General features: G+C 42.9%; 1 protein-coding gene across 1 annotated transcript in view; it reads right to left on the bottom strand.

The window, feature by feature from the left end:
* The window catches only part of MYT1L (myelin transcription factor 1 like), a 569,059-nt gene that overhangs the window by 160,666 nt on the left and 395,169 nt on the right, over window positions 1-13,224 (bottom strand). The window contains exon 8 of the mRNA XM_029051295.2: window positions 4,671-5,639. Within this exon, the coding sequence (XP_028907128.1) occupies window positions 4,671-5,639 (969 nt within the window). The remainder of the gene's footprint in view (window positions 1-4,670; window positions 5,640-13,224) is intronic.

Genomic DNA, 13,224 nt, shown 5'->3' with positions numbered 1-13,224 from the left:
TTTGCTCAGTACGTGCATAGGAATAGCAAAAGCACTATTTTACAAGTGGGGACTGGATTTAGCTTTCTTAACTCCTCCTAGCCTTTCCCTTAATCGATTTCTGTTAACTCCATTGCCCCACAGATCTCTAGAGCTACAGAATCAGCTAACAGGCACCAATCCAAATCCCCAAATATTACTCATTTTCAGTTACTGGAAAGAAAAGACTGTCTACTTCTCTGGCTGCTGCATCTTTCAGGTTTCTGGAACTTAGTGAACTGGTATTTATTTATTTATTTTTTTTGCAGGGGGAGAAGGGAGAATCTCCTGGATATACCGGCCAGCCTCCCTATCCTAATTTAAAATTCCTGTCTTCTTCGAGTCCTAAGGATAAATATGAATAAAAGTGCTGAACCTTTAAGACCCAACATATAACTTACCAAACGAGCGAATTCAACTCAAATTTGGAATCTTTCATTTTAGTTTCTATTGAAGAGGCCTCCCCGGGGCAACTGATACAAAACCTTTTTGTTATTGGTATAATTTCATTCACCAAACATTTTGCACATCTGAAAATTGCTATATAAACAAAAATAATAATAAAAATCAATGCAAAACAGATGTATTACAGGACAGTGACAGAGTCAAATGACAGAAATGCTTCTTTAGATCCAAAATTAAAGGAAAAATTTGCCTTAGGAATGATTTCTGTATTATTAGTTGATTAAACCACCCAGTAAACAAAAACTCAAAAATAATTTCTCCCACAATGCCACTTCCTACTAAGCTGAATATTTTAAAGGTATTCTACCGTGTTTGGGGAGCCTAATGTCACTTGATTAAGCAGCTTAAATCCACTTTACTTTTAGTAAAACACTAGGAATATAGTCGCCTCTCAAAGCACAAAGTCCATAGCCATGATACAACCCTCATCCCTCATCTCTCTCCCTGTCTTTTGTGGAACTCCTTTATCTGGGATCCAAGGCTGCCAAATTGATATTCAGCACTGATACGGCAGTGGTTTACTATATTTCTGTTCCTTTTCCAAAGGATCCCTTAGACTGTTACGGCAAGAAATCTTTTTCCAAAGGATCCCTTAGACTGTAATGACAAGAAAGAAGAGCTTCACTTTTCATTTCTTCCATCTCATTTCATCACTGAAGATACTATGCTTAGTTTTAGTCGCCCATCAAACTTTGGGACCATTTTCTGATAGACGTAGGTCTGTCAAAGGAACAGAAACAGAAAATACTCAGGCCAAAAGCCAAATTTGTGACAAATGTGTATTCATTAATCTTATTCTATTTACTGTTGTCTTTTATGTTATTTTTGTTTTTTATTTTTTCTTTCTTTTCCTCTGTAGCCAGCCCCTATTCTCCACTGCATTAGATGGTGAGCCCCTTGGGGATCCAGGACTAGTGTCTGAATCAGATCATTGTGATTTTCCCTGGGGCTTAGTATAGTGCTTTGCACACATTAGGTACCTAATTTATATTATTACCACCACCATGCTTTCATGCTTTATGTTTTATGCACGCTTTTCTTTCTCTCAGCCTAGAGTTCAACAGCAGACAGATAGGTAGATTAGCCCAAATAGTTCTTCAGAACTTCTCTGGACAGTTTAAATGAACACTATGCCTAAGGCCAATTCTGAAAGCATTTCAGAGATCACTTCTTCCCACATGGGAAGCAGTGTAGCTTAGTAGATAGATCACAGGCCTGGAAGCAAGAAGAGCCTGGGTTCTAATCCTGACTCTGCCACATGATAATAATGATAATGATGGTATTTGTTAAGCATTGACTATGTGCCAAGCACTGTTCTAAGCACTGGGGTAGATACAAGGTAATCAGGTCATCCCACGTGAGGCTCACAGTCTTAATCCCCATTTTACAGATGAGGTAACTGAGGCCCAGAGAAATGAAGTGACTTGCCCAAAGTCACACAACAGACACGTGGTGGAGCTGAGATGAGAACCCACATCCTCTGAATCCCAAGCCCAAGCTCTTGCCACTAGGCCATGCTGATTCTCTTATGTCTGTTGTATGACCTTGGGCAAGTCACTTAAATTCTCCATGCCTCAGTTACATCATCTATAAAATGGGGATTAAGACTGTGAGTCCCATGTGGGACAGGGATCGTAACCCATTGGATTAGCTTGTATCTACCCTAATACTCAGAACAGTGCTTGGCATCTAATAAGAGCTTTAACAAGTACCATAAATCATTGAAAAATATCAAGTTGATTCAGTGAGCACTAAATAGGGCATAGCTGAGAGGGAAATAACCCTGACGCTTCCCCTTTCTTGAAATTACTTCTTGCCCCCTGAGCAGGGTGCTTCCGGTTTCCCCAAAGACAACCACAAAGCCCAAGACTTGATGTTGCAATTGCGGAGATGAAAGATATAGAAGTAATAGCAGCAGCCCAGCAGGAAATTCAAGAAACCATGAACCGTGGATTCACAATACGAGGTTAGACCATTAGCCTAAAGAGTACATTTCTGCACTCCATTTCTGACATAGACCTATACGCTACCACGATGCTTAGTAAAATAACACCGGAGCACACCCCTATGTTGCTTGGATATATGCTCTCTTCCAGACCTTGTTTACTTTCCTTGGTGAATTTTTAGAATCTTGGAAGCCCAGTGTAATTCTAAACTCAGTTCCCGTGTGATAATGTGAGTAGATATTCATGGCATTCCAATACCTAAACATACATGCGATGTTGCCCAGATAAGAAACTCCAATTTAATCGATTGGAAGATTTTCTTCTAAGTATAAAGCATACAGCAGTCTTTACTTCAGCCAGCTCTTCTGAGGAAGAGAGAAAAAACTTTCCCTGGAGCCTTTTGGATATGAAGGATCAGAGTTCAAGCATCCAACGTGATCAAGAACCCAAGCTAATTCCTTGGTCACTAGGGAGCTGGAGGTGTGACTGTGTTTTAATATTTGAGCTGTTGACTTGGTTTTCCATTGAATCATCTATGTGAAAGAAGTAACCAATGCTATGGAAGTTAGGTGTACATTTTGAGAGGAGAATATACACCTGGATCATATGAGAAAGTCAAAGATGCTGAAAAACTCCTTCTTACACTGGTAACCCTTGGTGGTTGGTGGTAGGGTGAAGGAATTGTGGCCGATATGATGCCCTTGTTATCTACTCCAGTGCCTAACACGGTACTTGACTTGTCATGGGCGCTTAATACAGTGCTTTGCACATAATAAGAGCTCAGTAAATTCAACTGAATGAATGAATTGAATGGGCAGGGAATATGCCTGTTTATCATTATGCTTTTCTCTCCCAAGTGCTCAGTACAGTGCTCTGCACACAGCAATTGCTCAAAAAATACGACTGAATGACTGAGCAAATAGTCATCGCTTAATGGACACCATTATCATTAAAACCAATAATTCAGTAACTCCTTTTCTAAACACACCTCCACATCTTTCTCAGATACAATGAGATTACGCAGTTCAGATAAGGTGAACAGAACGCAAGAGTTCAAATCAAAAGATAGATAATTTGAGTTGTACAAGTGGGAAAGAATTCAAGAAAGCCCTAAACATTATATTGTCTCTCTGGGCTTCTAGGTAGCTTATTCTATTAAATGAAGCCCAACGCCTATCTTATCTGATTTTTTTCTTTGAAATTTCCCGATCTGCTAACTTCGCTACTCCTGCATGCAAAAATCTATTTCATAGCCTAAGTAGATGGTCCATATTAGAAACAGCTTCATATAAAAGTAGCCCACCTGTCAGTGGAAAAGTAAAATCGATCACTCCGGATGCAAATATATCTCAGTACATTTATGGAGGAAAACACATAGGAAATCAGAGGAACAAATGCATGGTACCTATCCTTGATCCATATGTGTAGAGCTTATCAATATATGCAGCTATAATTCAAATATAAAACACATCTTGAATAGTAATCTTTTTTCTCCGTTCTTCATTTCCTATTGACGAACATTTACGGATAGAACCTAAAGTCTTTCCACAATGGAATGGAGCCGGTGAACTGGAATGCCTAGACGCAAGAAATTGCTATTGATCTCAGTCCGAGCCACACCACGCCTTGCATAGCAAATGGTTTCCATTACCCTCCTATCTTTAAGATAATTAATGTGCAGTCACTGCCCCTATCTTCTGTTATCGGTCATTCTGATCCTGTTCAATTTCTATCGGGGAACTTTACATTTTAGACGGGAGAGGCTTCATCAATAACTGTCATTTGATGATGATTTTATAAATCATGATGCCACCTACCCCATCCAATCTGTAAAATGTGCACTTCAAAGCTGATTGACTAAGTGCTACGTGAAATCTTCCCAGTCATCGTGGTATCTCATTTTTTTTCCTAGCAAAACTTTTTTAGCATTATTCCTATGATGCAGAGCACACTCTCTAGATCAGTTCCGTCCTGCAGAAGGGGAACTGCTTCATTTTGACTTAAAAATGAGATTTCCCCTTCAGGCTAATATCACACTGAGCTATCACACGTGTTTCTCGCAACCGGCTCCCCTCGGGTCTCTAACGCCCAGTCAACGTGACGCTTTCAGTTAACGCACGCTCCGGAAAGCGACGGTTGGCAAGATTCCCATCTCCACCGGAGAATCCGAGGGACAACGTACTGCTCGTGCCCATCTCCGTGCATGAGACAACGGACGGTATATAGAAATATTACCTTTACCATAATATGGCTTTTTGACATGGCTGTCGCTGGATTTGGGCTTGCGCTCCTCCCCAGAAAGTTGACGCGGAGGTGGTTCTTCAAACGACCTCAGGTCCCTCCTTCCGGCTTCCATTGCCATTTTTTCTCTCATGGCTTTTGCTCTCTCGGTCTCCAAAGCAATCGCTTTCTCCAGAAGGGTTAAATTGCCCTTAGTCATGTCAAACACTTCTTCAGACCTGTCCGAAGTAACGGAGGCGGTGTCATCATCCCTTTCGTGACACCCGTCCTCCTTAGCGCAGCTGGCAAAAGTCCTAGATCGGGGACTCAACTGTTCTTCAAGCCTCATCAAGTTCATCATGTCCGAGTAATTCCTATCGGGTGTCCTCCCTGGGAAGTCGTCTTCCTGTCTGACGTGTTGACGGATGTTCATGTTCTGCTGCTGATTCCTCTCCTGCGGGTTTGTCTCGCTGAGTTTCCTGGCCAGATCAAAGCACTGGTTCCTCAAGCACTCCAAACTGCTCAAGCAAACCTCCTCATCACTCTCCTCCACCATCTTGTCCATCAATCCGTTGTTCATGGGCTTCCCTAACATCACAAAGTTCATATTCCTATTATCTTGCTGCGAAATGTTGTCCGCGTAACCTCTGTCGTTGATATTTTCCGACAGGACCACGCCATGGCCTTGGGCTAAGAGTTTAAGAGAGTCCACTGTTTCCCTTACCACGTCGCTGTCTAAGTCTAGACTCAGCTCACTTTTCCGACCCAGGTTTTCATTTTTATCGCTCTCGTCTTCCAGACTATTAGACGTATTGCTGTTCATCTCCGACTCCGTCCTGGCTCTGTAGGCTGCGTCCTCTGCAATTTTCCCCAGATTTAACAACGACTTGGCCACCAGCTCATCGTAATTGTCATACTCGTCGTTATTGTTATCGTCTTTTTCCGTGTCTTGCAGGATTCGAGTATTGTGACAATTCATCTGATGGTCTTCTGCAAAAAGAAGACAAAACAAAGGAAAGAAAAGGAAAGAAAAAAGTGGCTAGAATTGGAACCGTTGTTGCAAATAGCATGGGAGAAAACGAACTGTAAGTCAAAAACCGTTCAGCGTAGCTCTCAAACCATAAGCCCCGTTTGCCTTTTAGACTGCTGAAGGGAGAAAAGCTAGTCCTCCAAAAACACTTTTTTGTTAAATTGGCCAGGCTTCATTGATGTATTTCATTGCTATTCCAACAAGCCGGTAAAAACCGAAGAAAATGGTGATCGCACTAAAACATCCATTCTGGTCATTTCTAATGTACGAAGGCACAACGCACATGCGATTCTTAAGGCTTTGCATTTACAGGTCAACCGAGTTGTAAAATAACATTACCATGTCACTATCCTTGTTGAGATTCTCTGACTGTTCTTCACTGAAAATTCTCCAAACAGCTGTTAAAAGAAATATTCCTCAGAGAGAAACCCTCGGGGCTCTTAAAGAAGTTTTACCAGGGCGTGTGTCATAATTTAGCACAAAAAGAGATAGGTTTTGGCAAAATTCAAAATTATATGCGTCTGAGAAATGGGACATTATAAAGTACACAATCTCCGTCAAAGGGCAAAACCTAGGTATAGAAAGTTTAGAAGAAAAGATCTGATTTAATTAAAGGTTCCTAGGGGTCCCTACCAGAACGATTGCAGATGGAGGTGGGGTGTTCTGGGAGAGATGTATCCATGGCGTCGCTACGGGTCAGAGGCGACGCAACAGCATAAGACAAGACAAGGGTCCCTGGCCAAAAAACTCATACCAAATAATGGACAAAGACATTGTTTTCTTAATGTCACTTATGAAACACAGCAACATAACCTGACAAAAATCCATTTCATTTCCTTCACTCACATCATACCAGAAATTATCTAAATGAGGACATGGAATCACTACCTGAAAGCTCTTTTAGAATTTACAGTTTCATTTGGAATCTCAAAAGCTACTTCTAAAAAATCACATTTTAAAACCAACATGTCAAAACCAAATAAAGTCCTGAATATTTCTGGTATATTTTTTTCCTTCTAACAATCAAGTCAAATTTTCTATATTTGTCCTCTTTTGCATGTTTTTGGACAGCGGCTCTTCAATTATTTATTTTTAATTTAAGAAAAATTGTTCAGCAAGCTATTCTCTTGTAACAACCAATGGAAAGAAAAATGCCCTCGTAATTCATTTTCCAATATTAAGTCCAATGGATTTGGGGTTTGCCTGAAAAGAATCCGATGATGTTTTTGTGAAGGACTTCCGTCATATTAAATTAAGAATGCCCCGTCTCGTATTAAATCAAGTATATCCAAACGTTTCAACCACTAAATGTCTAGAGGCTAATTTTCAACAACAAGAAAATTGGTCAGACATTGGATTCGTGAAGGGAAAAAGCAGCATGGCCTAGCGGAGAGAGCACGGCCCTGGGAGTCAGAATAAACTGGGTTCTAATCCCAGCTCCGCCACCTGTCTGCTGTGTGACCTTGGGCAAGTCACTTCACTTCTCTGGGCCTCAATTACCTCATCTGTAGAATGGGGATTAAGGCTGTGAACCCCACGTAGGACATGGTCTGTGTCCGACCTGAATAGTTTGTATTTACCCCAGTGCTTAGTACAGTTCCTGGCACACCATAAGAGCTTAACGAATACCGTAAGAAGATTTTTAATAAAATCACAAAGGCAAATACTCTAGTTGAGAATTACACTTGATTAGTCTCATTATTCATCCAAATATAGGATCTAAACATGTAGTCGTTCCCTAAAAGTGGCATATAATCCATCTCTGCCCCCACCCTCAGACTGAGTTCGATGTAAGCAGGGATTGTCTCTATTGCTGTATGGTAATTTCCCAAGTGCTTAGTACAGTGCTTCGCATACAGTAAGCACTCAATAAAAATGATTGAATGAATGAATGACTATACCTATATAAAGACAAAAGTTATATTTCTCTTGTAAAAAGAAATCAGCCCTACTTAATAGTAAAATGTCATGCAATAACCTGCCTACTAGTAAAATTGATGCCCTACGTGTGTCGTAAAGCAGAATGTCGAATAACTCTGCTGTGCTTGGTATTATCTTTCTCAATTTAAGTGTTTTTAATTTATGAAGTGCTTAAATGTCCTCTTATTAACTGAGTCTGATTAAAAATGAGGCGAATGGGTTTTATTTTTTCTCACTGTGTTTATCTCCAAGTGACGTGCTGGCAATCTGAAATACTCTTGCACAGCGTGGGGCTTCCACAAAGATCGGGACCGCAGCTGTGGTTGCACTGTGCCTTGGGCTCTGAACCCCAAGGAGCCCCAGATCCTGCTCCCCTAGCTGCACTTTCCTACTGATTTTCGGTTTGGTTCTAAGGATTGCTCCTTGTCTTTTACACTGTGATTAACATCGCTTCTCGCTCCTTATGTAACTGCATCCTATCCCTCCTCCCTTCCCCCTTATATTCTTAGATTATGAGCCCTCTGAGAGATATCTGCTTTCCACTCATGTATTCTTTCACAGCACTTAGTATAGTCCTCTGCCCGCGTTTCCCCACTCCTCAAGAACCTCCAGGGGTTGCCCATGCATCTCCGCATCCAACGGAAACTCCTTACCATCGGATTTAAAGCAATCGATCACCTTGCCCCTTTCCTATCTCACCTCGTTACTCTGCTTCTACATCCCAGCCTGCACAATTCACTCCTCTAAATGCCAACCTTCTCATTGTACCATACTCTCGTCTATCTCACCATCGACCTCTCGCTCACATCCTCCCTCTGGCCTGGAACACCCTCCCCCTTCATAACCGTCAGACAATTACTCTCCCCTCCTTCAAACCCTTATTGAAGGCCCATCTCCTCCAAGAGGCCTTCCCTGACAAAGCCATCCTTTCCTCTTCTCCTTCTCCCTTTTTCCCTGCCCTGTCTTGCTCCCTTTACTCATCCTCCCTCCCCACAGCACTAATGTACAGATCTGTAATTGTATTTATTTATATTAATGTCTGTTTCCCCCTCTAGAGCGTTAGCTCGTAGAGAAGCAGCATGGCCCAATGGAAAGAGCCCGGGCTTGGGAGTCAGAGGCCATGGGTTCTAATCCCGGCTCCACCACTTGTCAGTTGTGTGACTTTGGGAAAGTCACTTAACTTCTCTGTGCCTCAGTTCCCTCATCTGTAAAATGGGGATTAAGGCTATGAGTCCCACGGGGAACAACCTGATTACCTTGTATCCCCCCTCCCAGTGCTTACAACAGTGCTTGGTACATAATAGCGTCTGCTCAACTGTATCGTCTGCTCAACTGTATATATCTTCATTACCTTATTTATTTTGTTAATGAAATGTACATCGCCTTGATTCTATTTATTTGTTATTGTTTTAATGAGATGTTCATCCCCTCGATCCTATTTACTGCTATCGTTCTTGTCTGTCCGTCTCGCCCGATTAAACCGTGAGCCCGTCAAAGGGCAGGGACTGTCTCTATCTGTCACCGATTTGTACATTCCAAGCGATCAACATAGTGCTCTTCACATAGTAAGTGCTCAATAAATACTACTGAATGAATGAATAAGCGCTTAACAAATGCCATCATCATCATCAATGTCGGCTGTGAATGTGTCTGTTATATTGTACCATCCCAAGTGCTTAAAACAGTGTTCTGCAGACAGTAAGTGCTCAATAAATACAATCGACTGACAGTAAGCACTTAATAATTACTACCTCTCCTATCTCTAGGATGATCAACAATGCAGTAGATGACTCCACTAGGGACTTCGTCTAACCTTCTTTGGCTTATGGTGGAGACATCTGGAAAGAGGATGGTGGGGGAGCCGGAGATGAATGTGGAAGAGCCCACCATAGCCTAACTGAAGCCCCTCACTTTCTGAGGAGACCTCGATGATATGGAACATTTTCCCGCAGCCTAGCACCTGGAGAGTTTCCAGGCCTCTACCAGTCTCGACTATGGGAGGGAGAGTCGAGCAGAGGCCTGTCCATTCCATTTCTAGCTTGGGCAGTGGCTAGCGAGTGGCGGGCCATCGGCTACAAGTCAAAACTCCCCTTGTGCTGGGCAGCAGTGGCATGGGACAGAGTCGAGGGCGGAGGCTCAGGTTTATCGTGTGGAAGAAGACGATGGTCCATCACTTCCGGATTTTGACCAAGAAAATGTTACGGATCCACTACCGGAACACTTTTAGATGGAGAATTGGCACTTCCGAGAGAGACGTGCCCACGGAGTCGCTAGGGGTCGGAGATGACTTGACAAGCAATAAGACAAGACGGCACTGTTGTCCTCGAAAGGGCCCTGCTAGCCTGAGGAGGGGATCCCTTGGGGGAAGCAAGCAGTCATGACCCGCGCCATGTGAGGGATGAAGGGGTGGCAGGACCAAGAGGCCTCTTCTGCAACCACCCATGCCTGCCGGAAGCGGCGGTTCAGGTCCAAAACTCAGCTCCCTCAGCCCCAGAGCGACGCTGCTCGCTGACAGAATCCCTGGTCTTGACTAGAAGTGCCTTAGTGCTGGAATAGGGGAGTGGCCATCGTTCAAGACTATCACCCACTCTGTCTCAAATTCTCCCAGGCCACCCACTGTGCTGAGTCCCCATTTGAGCATGTGGCCTAGTGGATGGAGCACGGTCCTGGGAGTCAGAGGGTCCTGGGTTCTAATCCCCGCTCCACCACTTAATAATGTTGGTATTTGTTAAGCACTTACTATGTGCAGAGCACTGTTCTGAGCGCTGGGGTAGACACAGGGGAATCAGGTTGTCCCACGTGGGGCTCACAGTCTTCATCCCCATTTTACAGATGAGGGAACTGAGGCACAGAGAAGTGAAGTGACTCGCCCACAGTCACACAGCTGACAAGTGGCAGAGCCGGGATTCGAACTCATGACCTCTGACTCCAAAGTCCGTGCTCTTTCCACTGAGCCACGCTGCTTCTCCAACTTGTCTGCTGTGTGGCTGTGGGCAAGTCGCTTTGCTTCTCTGGGCCTCCGTTACCTCATCTGAACAACTGGAATTTTGACGGGAAGGCTCACGTGGGGCATACGCTGTGTCCAACCTGCTTAGCTTGCATCTACCTCAGTGCTTAGTACAATGTCTGGCATGTATTAAGCTCTTAATAACTACCATAAAAAATAGCTCAAAGAGCAGCAAGACATTCACCTAAACATGGTGCTTCCTTCATCGATCTAGAGCACAGAATTATGGATGTAAAAGAGAAGACAACACCAGACACAGCTTTGTTAAATGCAACAATTTTAACGGCAATACTGTTCTCTCAATTCATGCATTTTATTTTCAAACCGTGTCCCGTGTATAGTGCAAAAACCTTTTAGTGTCCAAACTCGCACAGTCCTTCACCTCATGATACAAATTCTGTGGTGCTGGGCTGTTGTTTTTTTTTGAAAAAAGGATGTATTTTTAAAAATGAATAACTTAAAAAGAGCCAGTGTTGAAGAAAGATCACGCTTTTCTGTGCAATAAGGAAGATTCAAAATAACCGACCATAAGCAACACACATATATTCATTCCCCTGGAAAGTCAAGTTGGAGGGAGAGTTGGGAAAATTCTGTTCTATTCCTTTTTTTCTCTTTTAGCATTTTCTTACCAATTTCCTCCTGAAGAATGTGTAAGAGATGTTGCAGAAAAATACTGAAGTACATAATCCATAAGAACATCAAGGTTAAAACCTCCATAAAAATAATTTATTTCCAGGGTTGCTGTTGAAGCATTTCAATGCTACTTTTACAAACATGACTCTGTTCCTTTTGCTACCTACTTAAACTGTATCATTTCTTTTTTGATATCACCATCCCTTGCTTTTCTCACCTTGGGCAAGTCACTTCACTTCTCCGTGCCTCACTTACCTCATCTGTAAAATGGGGATGAAGACTGTGAGTCCCACGTGGGACAACCCGATTCCCTTGTATCTACCCCAGCGCTTAGAACAGTGCTCGGCACATAGTAAGCACTTAACAGATACCGACATCATCAGCCTCAATGTTTTTCATCACCTCAATGAACTAACTCCATGATCCTCTATGCATTACTACAGCAACACTAAAGAATCAAGTTGCTCACCCTCAACACAGGCAGAAGAAATCTTGTACAGAAGGCAAGAAACTACAGCATTCTTCTGAACTTTGATTCCACCATTTCATTTTCTTTACTGAACAGAAAACAGGCTATTCTGAGGAGTGAGCCTAATATCAACCTTTGGGGACTTCGCTGCTTTCGTTAAAACCACGAAAAATGGAACACATTTGGATCTGAATTTCTTCCTGCAGAAATATATATAAGCCAGGAAGGAGTCGAATGTATAGACTCCAAGACATTTTCTGCCACATGCGTAATGTAGAATAAATGGCATCAGGCCTCAGAGATACCACTATAATTAACATCTTCTAGAGAAGAAAATTAGGGAGCTATCTCTGGAAACTATCCAGTGGGTTTCATTGTTTTCTGCGGTAGGCAAGATCCTAGCCAGGATCTTTCAGAACAGGCGACTGAAAAGTAAGTTAACCTCGCCTCTCCTTTCCTGCAATATCATCTTAATCAATCAATCAATGGTATTCATGGAGTACTTACTGCATGCACAGCAATATACAAAAGTCTGGGGAGAGCACAATACAGTTGGAGAAAAGTCCCTGCCTACAGCGAGCTTATAGTCTAGAGGGGGAGACAGACATAAATATGATTAAATAAATCATTTATAATATATAATTTAAAGATATGTCCATAACTGCCCCGGAACTAGGGGTGGGGCAAATATCAAATGCCCAAGATCTGTGACTTTGATCACAGATCCAAATGCGGGCAACGCGGAAGGGAGACGGAGACGGGGAAAAGAGGGCTTAATCGGAGAAGGCCTCTTGGAGATGTGACCTTAATACGGTGCTCAAGCTATTGTCTTGTCCAGGTTTGTTTGACCTTTGCAATGGAAGTGAGGATCTACTCCAAGACCTCCGTAACCTCATGAGAATGTAAGCTCCTTGTCTGAAGGGAATGTGCATTACGTTTTCCCTCAGTCGCTCTTCCTAAGTCCTTGGATCTGTACCCTCTTGGGAATTTGGTATTCACCTCCCCCTCAGAAGGAATCCAGACAGTGACCATGATGCCCTGATAGTAATTCTTACAGTGCTGTGCTCTTGAGGCAGATATATGAGAAGCCGTGTAGAGAATTATGGATCCCTTCCTAGAATCAGCACAGCAATGTGTCCTGACAATAAAACCCACAGAAAACCCAGGGCGCAGACCACCATTTTCCCCATTTTCTAAGTCCTACTGAGATCATATCTACTTTAGAGGGTCTTCCCTGAAGGGAGGCAGCATTATATAGAGGAAAGAGCACCGGCCTGGTCGTCGTAAGACTTGGGTCGTAATCCCAGCACTGCCAATTTTTGCAGCGTAACCTAGGATAAGTCATTTAACTTCAACTTCGGCATGGCTTAGTGAAAAGAGCATGGGCTTGGGCTTCGAATCCTGGCTCTGTGTGACATTGGGCAAGTCACTTAACTTCTCTGGGCCTCAGTCACCTCATCTGTATAATGGGGATTAAGTCTGTGAGCCCCACATGATTACCTTGTACTTAGGTACA

The sequence above is a fragment of the Ornithorhynchus anatinus genome, chromosome X1 (assembly GCF_004115215.2).
Source record: "Ornithorhynchus anatinus isolate Pmale09 chromosome X1, mOrnAna1.pri.v4, whole genome shotgun sequence".
Classification (NCBI taxonomy): Eukaryota; Metazoa; Chordata; class Mammalia; order Monotremata; family Ornithorhynchidae; genus Ornithorhynchus; species Ornithorhynchus anatinus.
The sequence above is the reverse complement of the archived record's forward strand: the minus strand, read 5'-3'. Positions and strand labels throughout refer to the sequence as shown.